Source organism: Pisolithus orientalis (genome assembly GCF_024613125.1).
Source record: "Pisolithus orientalis strain OTSU chromosome Unknown F5J12scaffold_4, whole genome shotgun sequence".
Taxonomy (NCBI): Eukaryota; Fungi; Basidiomycota; class Agaricomycetes; order Boletales; family Pisolithaceae; genus Pisolithus; species Pisolithus orientalis.
In genome coordinates, this window is record NW_026260785.1 from 1,242,888 (window position 1) to 1,258,628 (window position 15,741).

The 15,741-nt window shown below is 50.3% G+C and overlaps 5 protein-coding genes across 5 annotated transcripts; 3 read left to right on the top strand and 2 right to left on the bottom strand.

The window, feature by feature from the left end:
* Positions 1-91: 91 nt before the first annotated feature.
* Positions 92-5,214, top strand: F5J12DRAFT_807193 (SH2 domain-containing protein). Its single transcript, XM_051744652.1, has 12 exons — positions 92-385; positions 434-851; positions 904-1,024; positions 1,078-1,791; positions 1,841-2,476; positions 2,534-2,900; positions 2,923-3,095; positions 3,152-3,328; positions 3,378-4,395; positions 4,451-4,618; positions 4,674-4,804; positions 4,854-5,214. Exons 1-12 carry the CDS (start codon positions 112-114, stop codon positions 4,956-4,958), a joined length of 4,302 nt encoding a protein of 1,433 aa, XP_051603758.1. The 5' UTR covers positions 92-111; the 3' UTR covers positions 4,959-5,214.
* On the bottom strand, positions 5,190-7,303 carry F5J12DRAFT_807200 (phosphoglycerate mutase-like protein). Its single transcript, XM_051744653.1, has 7 exons — positions 6,814-7,303; positions 6,547-6,760; positions 6,313-6,497; positions 6,166-6,267; positions 6,010-6,105; positions 5,843-5,956; positions 5,190-5,791 (listed from the first exon to the last, which is right to left on the bottom strand). Exons 1-7 carry the CDS (start codon positions 7,065-7,067, stop codon positions 5,608-5,610), a joined length of 1,149 nt encoding a protein of 382 aa, XP_051603759.1. The 5' UTR covers positions 7,068-7,303; the 3' UTR covers positions 5,190-5,607.
* A 2,299-nt stretch (positions 7,304-9,602) lies between these two features.
* On the top strand, positions 9,603-10,812 carry F5J12DRAFT_392375 (uncharacterized protein). The gene is made up of 6 exons (XM_051739197.1): positions 9,603-9,650; positions 9,702-9,770; positions 9,825-9,962; positions 10,023-10,182; positions 10,247-10,426; positions 10,489-10,812. Exons 3-6 carry the CDS (start codon positions 9,826-9,828, stop codon positions 10,630-10,632), a joined length of 621 nt encoding a protein of 206 aa, XP_051603760.1. The 5' UTR covers positions 9,603-9,650; positions 9,702-9,770; position 9,825; the 3' UTR covers positions 10,633-10,812.
* Positions 10,687-13,436, bottom strand: F5J12DRAFT_392395 (SRP54-type protein). The gene is made up of 11 exons (XM_051739198.1): positions 12,923-13,436; positions 12,708-12,872; positions 12,558-12,656; positions 12,162-12,507; positions 11,995-12,103; positions 11,695-11,943; positions 11,323-11,634; positions 11,175-11,268; positions 10,996-11,122; positions 10,807-10,946; positions 10,687-10,717 (listed from the first exon to the last, which is right to left on the bottom strand). Exons 1-10 carry the CDS (start codon positions 12,998-13,000, stop codon positions 10,831-10,833), a joined length of 1,695 nt encoding a protein of 564 aa, XP_051603761.1. The 5' UTR covers positions 13,001-13,436; the 3' UTR covers positions 10,687-10,717; positions 10,807-10,830.
* Positions 13,037-15,704, top strand: F5J12DRAFT_807234 (WD40 repeat-like protein). Its single transcript, XM_051744654.1, has 9 exons — positions 13,037-13,206; positions 13,266-13,422; positions 13,485-13,915; positions 13,965-14,111; positions 14,167-14,439; positions 14,483-14,917; positions 14,975-15,171; positions 15,238-15,368; positions 15,433-15,704. Exons 1-9 carry the CDS (start codon positions 13,054-13,056, stop codon positions 15,537-15,539), a joined length of 2,031 nt encoding a protein of 676 aa, XP_051603762.1. The 5' UTR covers positions 13,037-13,053; the 3' UTR covers positions 15,540-15,704.
* Positions 15,705-15,741: the final 37 nt, after the last annotated feature.

A 15,741-nucleotide genomic window follows, 5' to 3' on the forward strand; every position in this document is an offset into this window, starting at 1 on the left:
AGAGGAGGTACTCCTGGAGTCCTGGAGTGGACCCCAATCACTGTCTCAACCTGTGTTATGTAATCATCTACGGCTAGACTCACACTGGCACCCGCTCAACATCCAACCGCCATGTCCTCCCTGCCGGATGATCCTGTCGATAGAGCCATCCATGAGGATGAACCAATGCAATCCAACGAAGAAGAGGAGGAAGTTGGCGATGCAACCATGGCAGATGGCGTGGGCGTGACGGACAGTTCAGAAGAAGGGGAAGACGATGAAGAAGAGGAAAAAAGGATCAGGGAAGGCTTCATTGTAGACGAGGACGAAGAGGTGGAGGATGAAGACGAGGAGGAGGAGCGTCGGAGGCGCAGGAAACGCCGAAAGAGACGCCATCGCAGGCGCGGTAAGTACATGTTGTCTCAAATACCCACCCGTGCTGAACACCCGGTAGAAGAAGAAGAGGATGCTCTAGAAGAGGACGATCTCGAACTTCTAGAGGAGAATACGGGTACCTCCTTCAGAAATCGCCGCCTCACTCGTCTCCGCCGCGGTCGTGAAGACGGGTCTCCACCCGCTTCTTCCTCTTCCAGGCGGAAACAGGTGGTTGAGTCTTCCGAAGATGACCTGGACGACGATGAGGATTTACCGCAGGTTCAAGACATTCAACGTATATGGGACGATGAACGAGCAGGGCGTGGACAAGAGGATGAGGAAGATATGGATGACTTCATAGATTACGAAGACGAGGAGGAAGCTGGTGGCTTGGATGAACAGGAACGGGAGGAGAGGCGGCGCGAAAGGAAAAAATTGGAGAGGCAGCGTAGGCGGGCTATGGGTTCCATACCCGAGTTGTCTGGAATCGACGCTGGGTGAGTCTCGTACCATATCCTCAGCAATACACTCTATTCACGCTCTATTAAGCGCGTGGGAGGCAATACACGACGTTTTCGGTGATGGCCATGAATATGATTGGGCCCTGGTAGGAGACAATGAGGTCGAACCGGACGAAGAGGCTCAGAAGCCAGAGATGAAGTATCAGGATGTGAGTGTGACATCCTTTGGTCTTCCATTGCAAAGTTGACCCCGATCATCCAGGTGTTTGAGCCATCCGAGATTCGTGCCCGTATGTTAACGGAAGATGATGATCTTATTCGTGTTCAAGATATTCCCGAACGCATGCAGCTAGCCACGTCTTCATTTTCACAATCCTCCACCCTTTCATTCCATCAAAACCTTACTGAATCAGACATCGACGATGCCGCTGCCTGGGTCACGTCCCGCTTGTCAGCCAGGAAGACCAGGGACTTCTTCTCTGACAACGGGCCGTATTATTCATATCGCGAAGCATTAGTTTTGGCGGTCACAAATGCTCTCCGTTTTCTCTTCGTTCAAGAATTCGAAGTTCCCTACATATGGACGCACAAGCGCGACTATATCTCTTATTTCAACCCCCAAGAAATGCGCACTCGAATCGAACTCATCAGTCTTGCTGAGCTGTGGAGGATACAGGCATTAGGTCAGAAATACCGTTCTCTTCTGGAACGGCGCAATTCCCTCTTCGCCGCGTACTCCCGGTTGAACGTAGAAGACGACTATTTCGAGCAGACCCTCAAACCCAAGATTGACACAGTGGAGATGGTAGCTGACAGCACAGAGTGGCTCACTATGAAATACAAGTCCAGAAAACAGGACGCGTTTGACGTGCATTTCCATGATGACGAAGAAATTGCCGACCGAAAGCGAAAGGCCCCCAGTCGAGTGTCCGCCTACGAAATTGCAAAGAGGAGTGTTGTTTCAAAACTTGCTGAGGTGAATACAACTTTACCGTGATCACATATCCTTGACTTTACTTTACCAGGGCTATGGGATCCGTCCACACGAAGTTGTTCAAAACTTCATTTCATTGGATCGACCGAACTTCGTAGAGGATCAGGAGCTCAATCCGACCGCTTTTGCGGAACAATTCGTCAACCCCGATTCCCTGGTGCCTCAGACGCCCGCGGAGCTACTACGCCGTGCTCGAATGATCTTCGCCACCGAACTCGGGAAGGACCCGCTTCTGAGACAAACAATACGCGACTTTTTCAAAGTTGAGGCACAAATTTCTGTCCAACCTACAGAACGGGGCATCAACAAGATTGATGAACACCATCCATACTTTAACTTCAAGTATCTGCACCACAAACCGATTAGCCAAATGTTGGATAGTGCCCAGTTCCTTCACATAATTGCGGCTGAATCAGAACACCTGGTTAACGTATCAATATATCTTACGAACGAGGCCAAGGGTCGATTTGAACGCCTGTTGAACGATGCGTTTACTTCTGACAGTTACAGCGACATTGCCAAAGCATGGAACGAGGAAAGGTCGCGAGTCGTACAAGAAGCCCTTGACCAACACCTCATTCCCGTCGGTATGAAATGGTGTAGGGAGTGGTTACGAGAGGAGGTCGAGGATGCCCTTGCTGTCCATTGCGGTAACAAACTCAGAGAGGTTCGTCGTGAAAATAACATCTCTACAGGCAAGTTTATGACTGGGCTCTCAACGTAGCGCATCGACGTTGCACCTTTTGCCCCGGCTGATTCCCAGCCCGGATATTCGCCTTCCGTGCTTGCGATTTCCTGGGGAAAGGGCGACCCTCAGAAGGATGCTATAACGATGGTCATGTTGGATGATATGGGCAGGCTAAGAGAACACGTTAAGATTGACAACCTGGTTGACCAAGACTACAAGGACGAATTCATTGACTTGTTGAAAAGGCGTCGGCCAGATGTTATCGTCGTGGGTGGATTCAGTATGGCGACAACAAAGCTCTCCGCCAGGGTCAAGGAGGTCGTCAGCGGCAAGCCCGCGGAAGGAGACCCTGCCACTCCAGATTGGCGCCCGCCCCAGAACGAACAATCGTTCGAATATTCCTGTCATCTACCTCCGGGATGAAGTCGCACGGATTTACCAGCATAGCAAGCGTGCCACAGAGGAGTTCAGTACTCTCTCCCCTATCGCCAAGTATTGCGTTGGTCTTGCACGTTATGCACAAAACCCTCTCAATGAATATGCCGCGCTCGGTGCTGACATCACCGCCATCTCGTTTGAGGATGAAGACCAGCATCTGGTGGGTCAACTATGTCATCGAAGTGAGGTTTATTGTTCATTACTACTGCTATGCAGATACCGAAAGAGAAGCTTCTGATTGCGCTCGAAAGAGTGCTGGTAGACGTGACCAATAAAGTCGGCGTGGATATTAATCGCGCGGTCACGGACTCCTACTATCAGCACCTGCTGCCACTTGTTTGCGGTCTCGGCCCTCGCAAAGCTCATGCGCTTGTGAGAAAAATTGCTTCACTTGTGAGCAATGTGCATAACTTGCTGTATTTGTTCTAATGTACTCGGTCAGGGAGGAAATCTTGTCAACCGCGACCAGTTCATCAAAGCGGGCTTGTTAACCACCAAGATCTTTTTAAATGCTGCTGGTTTCTTACGTATTTCTCAAGACCCAGACGTGAAACCCGCCAAAAATCGACATGCAGACGACGACGGGCCAGATCCCTTGGATGATACTCGTGTTCATCCAGAGGATTACGAATTGGCGCGGAAAATGGCAACTGATGCCCTTGAACTTGACGAGGAAGATATCCATGGGGAACACCCTTCTCGCGTGGTGACTTTGATCATGAAGGACAATGATAACGAACGAAAGCTGAACGAGCTCAACCTCGATGAATTTGCTGTGAACATGTTCGAGGCAAACGAAGATCGGAAACGTCACACCCTAAACGTGATTCGCGAGGAACTTTTGAAGCCATTCGCAGAACAAAGAGGGCCATTCCCAGAACTTCAACCTTGGGAAGTTTTGACGATGCTAAGCGGGGAAACTCCACGAACCCTACGCACGGGTCTTATCATATCCGTACTCATTGTCCGCATTGAGATAACCGACACAGTCATCACCCGATTGGATTCTGGCATTGAGGGCATCATAACTCCTGATTACTTATCGGCCCAAGGAAATGTGAAACCCAAAAATATGTTCAAGAAGGGTCAAGCAGTACAAGCCGTTGTTGTGGAAGTGCATCTTGACCTGCCTATGGATCACTTTCAGGTGACACTTTCAACCCGTTCTATAGACCTGACCCAAGGCGACGGGCTCTTCCGACGTGTAAAACGCGACGATTATTGGAACACTCAGCAGTATGAACGTGACCTAGAAATGCAGGCTCGCAAGAAACGTGCTGAGACTGATCGGGCAAGACGGGTTATCAAGCATCCCAATTTCCACAATTTCAATGCCTCCCAAGCCGAGAACTTCTTGGAGAAGCAGCAACGCGGAGACGTGGTTATTCGTCCGTCCTCCAAAGGCGTGGACCACCTTGCAATCACCTGGAAGGTAGAGGACAAGCTGTATCAACATATTGGTACGCAGTTGATGTAGTGTCGATGTCTGTCCTATGCTGATCTTGGTACCGTCAGACGTCACCGAAATTAACACCCCAAGTGGGCCAATATTAGCTGTTGATGACAAGCACCAGTACGCCGACTTGGATGAGCTCATTGTCAACCATGTGCAAGCGATCGCTCGCAAGGTGGAAGAACTTATGGCCCACGAAAAATTCAAACACGGGCCAGAAGATGAATTGCGTGAGCATTATTGTCTTCTGTATTCATTAGTACACGATGTTCATTCATATCCTAGATTTATCTCTGAAGAACTTTGTTGCTGCTAACCCCGCTAAAAGTGCTTACGGATTCACACTGAATCGCCGGAAACCTGGCCACTTCAACTTGTGCTTCTTGGCAAACAAAAATTCCACCGTGCAAACTTGGGTAACTCATTCTGTTCACCATCGACTGCACTGGCTCATTCCCTTCACAGCCCGTGCGCGTTACTCCAGAATCATATTGCCTATTCGAGGCTCCCGTCGCTGGTGTGCCAGAATTGTGCGATGCCTTCAAAGTCAGGTGCGTCACACGGGTTTAGTTCGTCACCTGACCTCTCTGACACCGGGTTTTCTAGACACCTTCACCAGTCACAAAACCTTGCAAACGCGGGTGTAGGAGGGAAAACTCCGTACGGTGCTGGTGCCCGCACACCAGCACGGACCCCTGGACATGTGACGCCTGGGCACATGTCCGTTCGTCAGGTCCCTGGCCGTACACCCAATCCCTACGGCGGCCAAACCCCAGCACCACCACCTGCTTACGGAGGTGGTATCCCTAGTTCTAGTTACGGGATACCAACTCAACCCCCTTTCGGTTATCAGACGCCCTCCGCATATGCACACCCGCACCCACCTCCGCAAATGGGACAGCCTCCACCTCACATTCCTCCGGGCATGAACCCACAGCGTGCTGCCATGATTCAGAACTCGAGTGGTTGGGACCAGGGTGGATGGTGAGCTGGTGAATTTGTCGTTTGCTTGGTCCGTCTCTTGTTACATGTATCCATGAACTTATATCAGTGTCGCTGTAAAATACTACTTCCTATTGAATGCGGAGACTATTGGCGCCTGTCGTAATCGGCACCACACACAAAGTGGATTATCAAAATAAGTAACAACTGTTTTCCTTTATATACAATGCATTGTCCCCGGGGCCAAACGCTGCGCCTAAACAACGTATCTCGACGTTTAATCGACGCAAGTAGCATTCCAGGTTTCGTCACCGTAATGAATGTTCACGTTGAATTGATTTACACTTATAAACTCTTTCAGCGAGCAACTCCCGAATTCCTTGTCCTTGAAAGACTTCTGGCAGGTAGTCAATGGGTATGTCGCTGAATTCAAAAGCAAGCGAATTTGAGGGCCATGGAAACTACAATTTCGTAGGTCAGTGGGCTACGTTGAAAGGCGTCCTATTGCTCACGATTTCTTGCAAGAGAACTTCTCCCAGACCATCCTAGCGGCGAAGGGGGTCTGCTCAGAGGTGTGGAACTTGCGGTGGACACGAATGTGATCTACGGGGAGCGGCGTTGCGTCTCTACAGCGAAAACGCCGTCAGAATAATCTCCCCGAAGGTACGGGACGGCGTACTTGTTCAATGCCATTGCAGATAGCACAAGTAAGATGCTTGTATCGTGACCAAATTCTAAATAGAGTTCTTTTGCATCACCGGTGGCATTTGTGAAGCTACAATAAAACACCAATGAATATTCCCCCGCGATTGTCGCGAGAAGCATCCAAACTGACCGTTCAATGAGTTTGTTCACGTACACGGAACCAAGAACCGGTCCTGGATCGTTGTTGGACATGTGACCACTGATTCTATCCATAAGGAGATCATATTCGTACCTAGGGTTGTCAACAACCACTTCCCAATTCAATGTCGGAACTTACTCAAGGCTTCTGAGCTCGTGATTATGAAACGCGGCACACCACGGGGACTCGTTATGAGCAGCAAGATCGTAAGGGCAAGCAAACAACGCGCCACGAATATCGTCATCGGAAAGCTCGACACCAAGGTGTCTACTCAACCGTTGAGTAATTGGGGGGACGTACTTGCTCGCCCACGCGGAAGCAGCCTACGGCACTGTCAACCACAGAGGAGTCCACGAATCCGATTACTCTTACTGCATGGCCCTTGGCTTCACTGTACTTTGAACACGACTTCCAAGGCGTTATCCAATTAACAGGGACATCAAGCTCGTCCACGGTCATAAACTCCACTGTATCCACATCGCCACCGAAAAATCCATGTCCGAAGTAACGGGAAGAATCTACGACTCTTTGCACAGGACTGGAGAGTACCACATCCGTTGATAGGGTTGGGTACTGCAATGCAAAACTTGACATAGGTGAGGGGATTGCGAAACTCGGTGAAACAAAATAAACACGTACTCTGCACCGTAGTCAAACAACTGTCGGCGGCCTACGATAGTTAACTCGTGTGGTACCAAATCCGACTTATACCCATCCTTCAGGAACCGCAAGTTCTGCGGTAAGTGAGCTCTGCCGATGCCTTGCGAAGAATTGTCCAAAGTTTCAACCAACTTTTGGATAAATTTATCCTCCCACTCGGGACCACGAGAACCATGGCGATGGAGCTGAGGATACCAACTTAACGGTATAACACATGGCGCAAGACACAACATACCAGCACGACCTGATCCACAGTACAGTCACTTGGAAGTTCAGCTGCCACTCCTGGGACATGTGCCCTATCATGGTATGGTGATAGGGTAGCAAGCCTGTCCAAGTCATACGGGCTGACGTTCGCTGAAGGGTCGAAGTCAAGTAGCCCAGTAAACGACGAGAGGGAAGCCTGCAATAAGTTGAGGACGACAGGAAGATGCATTTCGAAGGACCTGAGCAACCAATCGCTTCAAGAAGGTGTTCTTTCAAGGGTGGACTCAGTGGCGGTGGACGTCGTGTGGGAAGCTAAAACCAGCCTAGCGCCCAAGGCCCCAGCACTGCGACCGTTCAGCCCCATGCTGTAACCTGGCATTAGCCACTACATGCGGACTCCGCCCCCCTGAACGTCGTATATTCGAAAACTGAGGGACACATGTGTGGAAGTACATGATGTAGTATGGAACTGCAAAAGGCAAATCCGTTCACGCTCACAGTCCCAGACCTCAGACGGTATTGCCAGATTGGACAGTCGAATACGCCCATGCATCATGTACATACTCATGACTTGGACGGCATCTGTGTTTTTTGTCAAGACAATAGCTAAAGGTCAGTTATAGTGTGCCCCTAGGCTGACGCTGCGGAGAATGTGATGGACCACTGAAATCCAATGCTTTCATTCGTCGCTGGCAAAGCTGTGAATAATTAAGAACGGTCTTGTGAGTGGCGCATTGGCCTCACGTAGCCGATTAGCAGAGCGCAACCCAGGTATGCACAATCCTCAAGTACTCACGAAGGTTTGAACTGCAACCTAAACATTATGGCGTGTCACATCGTGAGTGCCAGTACTTCCGGATACATAAATACCGAGGTTCTTGTTCTGCTGGCCCATTTCCGCAGCCCTTGTGTTCCCGGGCGTAACGTAGACCAAACCAGGTTTTGGTCATGGGAACCGAGCGAGATCTTATAGAGGCACAGAGATCCAGAGAAGCGAGCCAACCCCAAACGTTTGGCCCGGTTGGCGAAAGGAGTCCGTTCCCCGGAGTTTGCGAACTAGCCTGGATGCCAACTAATAGCCAGCAGCCGCGGAGACTTGACTAGTACTCAACCTCTCCCGGTACATAAATGCCTGATACCCCTTAGCGACGGGCATCGTGGTGACGCTCAGAAAGCTTTGTAGAAGAATGTCTTCTTGGTCTGGAGGAGCACACAGTGAACTCGTTTGCTGGCTTTGACCTTGGCTATACCGGCACTAACAGGGTGACCCATAGGTTTCCATATTTCCATGCCGTACGCAAGAGCCAAAGTATGGTTCCCTCCCCCCCTCCCGGTCCGGCACGCGACAAATGTGAGACAGCACAGTATGTTCTTTAGCCAACAGACTTGCGCCACGACCACTTCGAAGTCTAGAAGTATTAGTATTGGTCACCGTCATCCACCGCCTGATCGAGTGCCGTCACCGCGGAGAAAGTTCCCAATAAAAGCGCTGAAAAGTTTATCTACCGACGTGGGCTGAAGATGAGTTGATGCATACCCCAAATTCCAGCTGGACTGGCCCATATTACAAATTGAACAAGCCGAACTATTAGCAAATACAAATACAAAAATTTAGAAATAAGCATGCAATTACCGTAATCTGGGGGAACGGTGTTGTCATGTGTGCACAAGGCCACTTTTCCAGGCAGGACGCTCAAAGCACAGCAACAAAATTCATCACCGTCACGGGAATTTAACACGCCGTGGCCGATCCAATAAAGCCGACAGACCAGAAACCCAAGACTCATCAGTAAAGGAAAGAATGCAGTACATCGTCGAGTACTGGCACTCCTTCCCTAGATAGGGACTCAAATAAACGAGGCATGGGAGCATAGAACGCGGAAACTGAAGATGTAACGAAGATCATGTGCTATCCAAATTTACTTACATTTCGCCCGAAGTACCCCCGAAGCCAGGTCAAGCAAACTTTTCCAATACACATGCTGACCTAAATTGGGGATATCGAGAATCGGCCAACTGTTAGGGCCGATACACTATGAATCAACTTACTACTAAGTGGAAGGTCCCGGTTATCCCTGAACTTCACCCTTGACCACACGATTGGCTCAATATGGTGGAAGCAGAAAGCCCTAATTGACTCAGGACTGACTTGTGGCTAAGGTTGTGTCCTAAGAACATCCTATTCTAGTCGTGCGCAGCAAGGAAACCTAATCGAACTGTGACAGACCCACCCACGATCCGTAATGCCGTTTCCCACCCCAAGAGTACTTGCTGCAGATTGCGGTTGGCCGACCCGGCATTGTAGGAATATTTGAGTTGTGTCCAATTGAAGAAGATTCTGCGTCGCACTATCAGTAATACAACATATGAACCTAAATCGTGGTCAGGGTCATTAGTAGTGTACGTGCCATCATTATGGAGCCTCGGACCTGTGGCATACATTAAAATCAGCCTGTATGTATAATGGGAGAAATGTGAACTTTAACATGATTTGGGGGTGAATCTACTGCGTGAACTTCTTCCCCGCGTTGCTCTACGTGGAGAAAGCCATATCGAGGGCCTTTGTAACGAAATAGCGTCAGTGCCTGTCAGCTGTGGGGAAAACAAGAGTGAGTAGTGGGAACGATCAAAAGTAAGTATGTGCTGACATATTACGCGAGGCACCTTGCCAAGCTCACATCGTACAGCGTTGCCAACACCACGCAACTGCCACGTTGCCACTGCTTGCTGTATGTACATTCTTACTCACAAGTCTCGTTCATTCCCCCGACTGACGCTAACAGAATGTCCACGGACAATATCATCGAGATGGAGGATCTCTCACAAGTGAGGAAAAGCAATAGTTCGGTCGAGAATGCAGATTCCGTAGCGCGAAAGACAGACGCATCCATTTCCATCTGGGCATGGACATCGGCAGCAATGTTCGTTCGTGGCACGCTTGCTCGTCGGTGAAACCAGCCTAAGGCTGCACTTTTATATAGTTTCGCAGCGTTCTCGCTCTGTCTGATGTTGTTCCCCCGCTTTCTACTTTTCCTAGCAGATGATTCGGGGGGACGGAGGACACTCACATCCCTTGAGAAATTTCTCGCTCTTCAACTGGGCATTACGCTCGGCATCGCATCGCTGACAATCATCGCCATGGTAGGCAGTTTTCCTACTGTAATGCAAGGATTGAGACGCATAAGTATGTATTGTACCTTCGTAGATACCGAGCGATTGGCCAACAGGTCTCCAGGACACGAGCAACAGCCACCCTCTCCTGTGGCCTATGACCGCAACTTCCCTGACAATGGCACTTGTGTCCTATGGCAATCCAGACGTAAGCACCCTGGCGTCGACTTTCATGTGGGGTACAGGTGTCATTGGTTTCCTTGGTCTCTGGCTGGTATGTCCAAAACCAAGCTTAACGTAATGCTCTGTGAATTGATCGGCGCCATCCATTCAAAGACCATTTTTGAAGGGTCGTCAGCCATCTCCCGTAAGACTGGTGCGGACAAACACACTTCTGCGTTTATCTTTGGGAACAAAAGCGCAGCTTCGGTCAGGAAGAGAAAGTGGAAAGATGAACAGGCTCGCAAGAACGTCCTCTAAGGAAGTCTCCACAGCTCGTCATTTGTACCACTATTATGGGTCACTCGAGCCTTACCAGTAGCAGATTTCACTACAGTACCCGAACCTAACCTTGGCACACCAACGCCCGCATTGCAATGGGGCGAAAAGGAGCAATGTGTAATAATATGCCATGTATGTCAATGCAGAACGCACAGTAACGTGGGAGGTCACCGGCTGTCACCGACCAGCGGCCCCACCCATGCCCATCATTTTGAACATGTCCGCCATGTTCGGCATACCACCTCCAAGCCCTGGGAATCCACCAAGACCACCTCCCATCTGGCTCATCATCCCTGTAGGGAGTGTGTGAATCAGACTTACAGATGAAAACAAATCATTTACTTTGCATTTCTTCCATGTCGAATTGGTCTCCTTGACCCTGCATCATGGCTTTCATCATCTCTTGCATACCACCACCGCTCCGTAGTTGTCGTTGCATTTGTTGCAACATACCAGGTGGCATGGCACGCTACGAGTGGAATTGACATATAGTTTGAAGTCCTTGAAGACAGATTCCCTACCTGCATTGCTTGTATTTGTGCGGGTGTCGGTATGCCATTCGCACCGCGTCCCCTCCCGCCAGCCACGTTCTGCATTTTTTGCATCGCTTGCAACCTGTAAGAAAAATGTATGAACTCGTCAGTTCAAAGGGTAGACTAGCCCGCTCACCAGCCATTTTTCCCGCCGGCCTGCTTTGCCATGTGTGCCATCATCCTGTACTGGCATAATAGTTCCTCGACCTCGCGAACGCTGGTCCCGCTTCCCTTGGCCACACGTGTAACTCTCCATGTCAGACCAACGGGTTTCCCGTCTTTTCCTGTTTCCCAGAATAACGACCCGTCAGAATCAAGTTCTTTGGAAGACATGCTATCTGTGATGTAAATCATGCGTCTCATGCGCAGCGACCCTTCTTCATCCGAGCCTGCAAGGAGCTCTTGCGGAAGGCCAGGGATCATAGATGCAATCTTGCTGATCGGACCCCTGAAAGAAAATATTGTCTACTTCAGCGTGACAAGTAATCTCGGTGGATCCGAGACGGACATATTCATCACGTTCTGTATTTGTTCTCTCCAATCTCGGATGCTGAGCTTGCCTTCCTCGAGCTTCTTGGCCATCTCCTTCTGCTTGTCCGGATTTTGCTGGGCCAAATCTTGCATATGTTCCATCAATCCTTGCATATCGCCCAAGCCAAGTAGTTTGGAGATGAAAGGCTGAGGAGAGAAGCGGTCAAGATCATACAGATGTTCTCCAACGCCAAGGAAAATAATCGGCGTCTTCGTTGCTGCGACACTTGAGCGGAGCTTGTGAGATTTCTACGAGGAAGCACACCAGCATACATACGCAGATATAGCACCACCTCCCTTGGCATGGCCATCCATCTTCGTGACGATTATGGCACCGAAGTCTGCACTCTCCTTGAAGGCCCGACTGTGGGCTTCGGCAGCCTGGCCTGGAGGTAGAGTGTGAGCCATTAATGGGAAGAACCGAAGAACCACCCATAAATTCACCTATACTAGCATCAAGAATGAGTACGGTCATATTAGGTTTTACGGCTGCACTGATTTGGACCATTTCCTGGAAGAGCTCTGACTCTTGTTTATGTCGGCCGGACGTGTCGACAATGATGACATCAAATCGCTCCTTCTTAAATTTTGCAACACCTTGCGCGGCGATGACGACTGGATCCATTTCAGTGTACGACCCAAAGTAGGCCACCTTCGCCTTAGTTGCGGACTGTCGCGTTTGGTCAAATGCCCCAGCACGGAACGTATCCGCGCAGACGATAGAAGATTTGAAACCTCGTTTCTGGTAGTACACAGCGAGTTTTGTGCAAGTCGTAGTCTTGCCATTGCCCTGAGTGGGACTATGACACAGGTTTGTAACTGCGATGCGAGACGACGCACTTGGAGACCGACAGCCATAATAACGTTGGGTTGGCCCTTCTTTGGTTTATAGGGCTCGACACCCGGATCCACTAGATGGACCAGCTCGTCAAAAACCACCTGTCAGAGGCAAGTAAGCAGCTTGTGGACAGCAAACGGATAGAAATGTGCCTTCTGCATCAAAGTCTTCCTGTTTGAATCCTTGGATTTATCTGAAGCATCGAGAGCAGCCTTCACTTTGATCTTGACCTTCTGCCTCAAGGAGGCGACAAGTTTGACATTGACATCGGCCTCGAGCAGGGCGGCGGTAATTTCTTTCAGTGTAGTGTCTAGGACCTAGATCGTAGATATGAGAAGACCCGCACTGGTTGCGACCTTGGATTCACCTTCTCATCTACTACAGGGGCTCTGTTGAGAGACAGAAAAGCGGCATTGAGCCTCCGTCCCAGGTCTGCCAATACCATCTTGATGAAGGGGGTCCGGAGGATGCGTGTGAACTTCGGACGAGTGCTTGGTTATGGCACACAGCGACTCGGAAGGCGAAACTATAGACGACCTCGAATTCGAAACTCATACTACCGATGCAGACGGCGACGAGGACAATGAAATAGACGAGGACCTCCTCGGTGCTCTCGAGAACGGCGTGGAAGATGCGTCTGAAGCGGAGGAAGTGTGTTATGTTACTATTTGCCATTTCGCGCTTGCCCTCACTCAGTCCCGTCGCGCCAGGAATCACCTACTGATGATTCGGACGACGAGGATGACGACGACGACGAAGAGACAGCCATCGATTTACCACTGGATGCAGACCCAGTTCCCTCCTCGCCAGCACCACCAACAAGTAGGCAACCATCACCCCAGTCTCCTACCCCTGACCCACCCGAAGGTGCAGCACGTCATCCGTACCGCTGATCCATGTCCATTGACATTTTCCCCATGTCCATAAAGAGCCTCCAGTAAGACCTCAATCTCCGTCGCCAGCGGAGGCCCGAAAACGAGGCCTGCTATTTCTCCCCGGTCAACTACCTCGATCGTTCACCTTGGAGGCGGTTTGCGCCATTCCCCACCCTGTGCCCACTCACTCTCTCGCTTCTTCGTTTTGCATGTCACACCTCCTCACCGGCTCAGAGGACGGCTACATTCGCGATTATGATATTTTTACTTCGGTTAATGGCAAGATTACCCTGACAGCGCCCCAGCGTCATCACTGCAACGTTGTCGAGGGTAATATGAAGGCTGGTCAGATACGATGCTGGTGGGAGAATCCGGACTATCTCGGCCCTCAGGCTGGGTATCCGACCATTGGGGAGTCCTTGTTATCACCGGTCTACAGCTTGGCCATGCACTCTGACGCCCTGTGGGCTCTTGGCGGAACGCAAGTACGTACCGCTTTGACCAAAAGCCATTAGTCGTAACTCCGACTCGCAGCGTGGTCATATCAACCTTTTTACCGTAAGACACGACCCTGGAAGACTGATCCATGTACTACACGGTCACCGTGGCCCCGTTTCAGCGCTATCGATAGATCATGACGAGAAAGGTTTGTTCAGCGCGAGCTGGGACGGCGAAGCGATGGTGAGTTTTCGTCGCTTAGGAGCACCTCATCGCGAGTAGACCGTCATGTACACAGCAATGGGACCTAAATACTGGCCAAGTGGTCCGAAAATTCATTGCCCACGGCGCACAACTTGTTGCTATTGCCGTAAGACCGCTAAATCCACTCACTCAGTGTTTCAGCTCTACATTCTCCGCGGGCGCACCCGGAGAATGGGATAGTTACCCCCCCTCTTCTGCTGTCATGAGCCACAAGAACGAGAGCGATGCTTCTATGGCCGATGCGGACACATTTCCCATTTCCGCGGATGACAACGGGAGACGAGCACATGAAATTCAGCCGTCACGGGTCTCGAGCACGTTTCCCTAATCAAAATCCCATTTCAGACCAGCCGATTCAAGAAATTGACGCTAAATCGGACACATCTTTTGATCCTCTATTTGACGATGCTGAGCCGGATGCCGACGGAGAGGCGGACAGTACTTCCCCAGCGGATGGCGGTGGTGCCAACCAAGCTGTGAATCCTCAGAAGGAAAGTGCATCTATGAGTGGGCATGCAGGTCTCGCAGTCCCGGATGCCACATTTGCGCTACCAAAACAGGAGCTCCAGCAGGTCGTAAAATTGTCACCAAACTCTGCTATCGCCCCACCTAAGAATGCGCCGCCTCTATTAAATCCGGAGAACAGTGCTTCGCTTTCTCCGGACATTCTGATGATTGCCGCGATCGATGGTCAGGTCATGCTTTGGGATAAGCGAGTCAATACCCCAGGTCGAGGAGTTGGGAGATTGTGGATGAGTGAAAAGACGCCACCGTGGTGTGTTTCTGTACGTGCAGGAGCTGAGATGAATCGTCGGAGTATTTTTAATCGCATTCATTCACAGGCATGCTGGTCTACAGATGGAGCACACGTCTATGCAGGTCGACGTAATGGGACAGTGGATGTATGGGATGTTCGATTGCTGGGAAGTTCCAGACCTTCCTGCAGTACGCCTCGGCTGTTGAGGAGCCTTCGCAATCCACCCAGTTCAGGGGTGGTGTCTTGCGTTGTGCCATTCCCTGATGGTCGCCACATTGCGTGGTGAGTTTCTTGTGAACTCGTGACACTGACAGGGATGTGAAGCTGATGTGACCCATGCCATTTTAGCGCTTCGAATGACAATATCCGTTTGTGGAACGCGGCCGAAGCTGGGGAAACTGATGGAAACGTGAAGTCCAGGGGAGGGGTGCCATTCAAGGTGGTGCCAGGCCATCATGGGGGCTATGTGTCTCAAATGCGTACGCAATCTCGTTGAGCCAAGAGTGGATCAGGTCAACTGACTAATTTTGTGCTATGCTAAAGTGGTAGATCCGGGAGCACGTTTCCTTGTGAGTGCTAGTAGTAATCGTGGGTGGCACGGGGACTCCACTCGGACGGTATTTGTACACGAGATCAAGCCAATTCCATAAAACTAGATTCCATCAAGCACTTTCTATAACGTTGCTTGGAGTTTATTTGACTGGTTTACGAGACAGATCATGGAATTGGCCGCCAAGATGGGTCGTGTGGTCGATTAATATTTAGATTATGCTTGTCGTATTTCAAATGAAGAAAAAAGGGATCTTTAGTGTGTTCATTCAGGCCCCGCGTGGTACCCGCCAGAAGCATATT

Coding starts and splice junctions, on each gene's coding strand:
- F5J12DRAFT_807193 (XM_051744652.1), top strand. CDS start 112: ATGTCCTCCCTGCCGGATGATCCTGTCGATAGAGCCATCCATGAGGAT. Junction 1,025..1,077: donor CAGAGATGAAGTATCAGGAT/GTGAGTGTGACA, acceptor CCGATCATCCAG/GTGTTTGAGCCATCCGAGAT. Junction 4,396..4,450: donor CAAGCTGTATCAACATATTG/GTACGCAGTTGA, acceptor TGGTACCGTCAG/ACGTCACCGAAATTAACACC.
- F5J12DRAFT_392375 (XM_051739197.1), top strand. CDS start 9,826: ATGTCCACGGACAATATCATCGAGATGGAGGATCTCTCACAAGTGAGG. Junction 9,963..10,022: donor GCATGGACATCGGCAGCAAT/GTTCGTTCGTGG, acceptor ACTTTTATATAG/TTTCGCAGCGTTCTCGCTCT. Junction 10,183..10,246: donor CGCTGACAATCATCGCCATG/GTAGGCAGTTTT, acceptor GTACCTTCGTAG/ATACCGAGCGATTGGCCAAC.
- F5J12DRAFT_807200 (XM_051744653.1), bottom strand. CDS start 7,067: ATGTTGTGTCTTGCGCCATGTGTTATACCGTTAAGTTGGTATCCTCAG. Junction 6,498..6,546: donor GTGAAGCCAAGGGCCATGCA/GTAAGAGTAATC, acceptor ACAGTGCCGTAG/GCTGCTTCCGCGTGGGCGAG. Junction 5,792..5,842: donor AAGTTCTCTTGCAAGAAATC/GTGAGCAATAGG, acceptor ACGAAATTGTAG/TTTCCATGGCCCTCAAATTC.
- F5J12DRAFT_807234 (XM_051744654.1), top strand. CDS start 13,054: ATGGCACACAGCGACTCGGAAGGCGAAACTATAGACGACCTCGAATTC. Junction 14,440..14,482: donor ATGAAATTCAGCCGTCACGG/GTCTCGAGCACG, acceptor ATTTCAGACCAG/CCGATTCAAGAAATTGACGC. Junction 15,172..15,237: donor GATGGTCGCCACATTGCGTG/GTGAGTTTCTTG, acceptor ATGCCATTTTAG/CGCTTCGAATGACAATATCC.
- F5J12DRAFT_392395 (XM_051739198.1), bottom strand. CDS start 13,000: ATGGTATTGGCAGACCTGGGACGGAGGCTCAATGCCGCTTTTCTGTCT. Junction 11,635..11,694: donor ATACAGAACGTGATGAATAT/GTCCGTCTCGGA, acceptor ATTTTCTTTCAG/GGGTCCGATCAGCAAGATTG. Junction 11,123..11,174: donor CACAAATACAAGCAATGCAG/GTAGGGAATCTG, acceptor TTCCACTCGTAG/CGTGCCATGCCACCTGGTAT.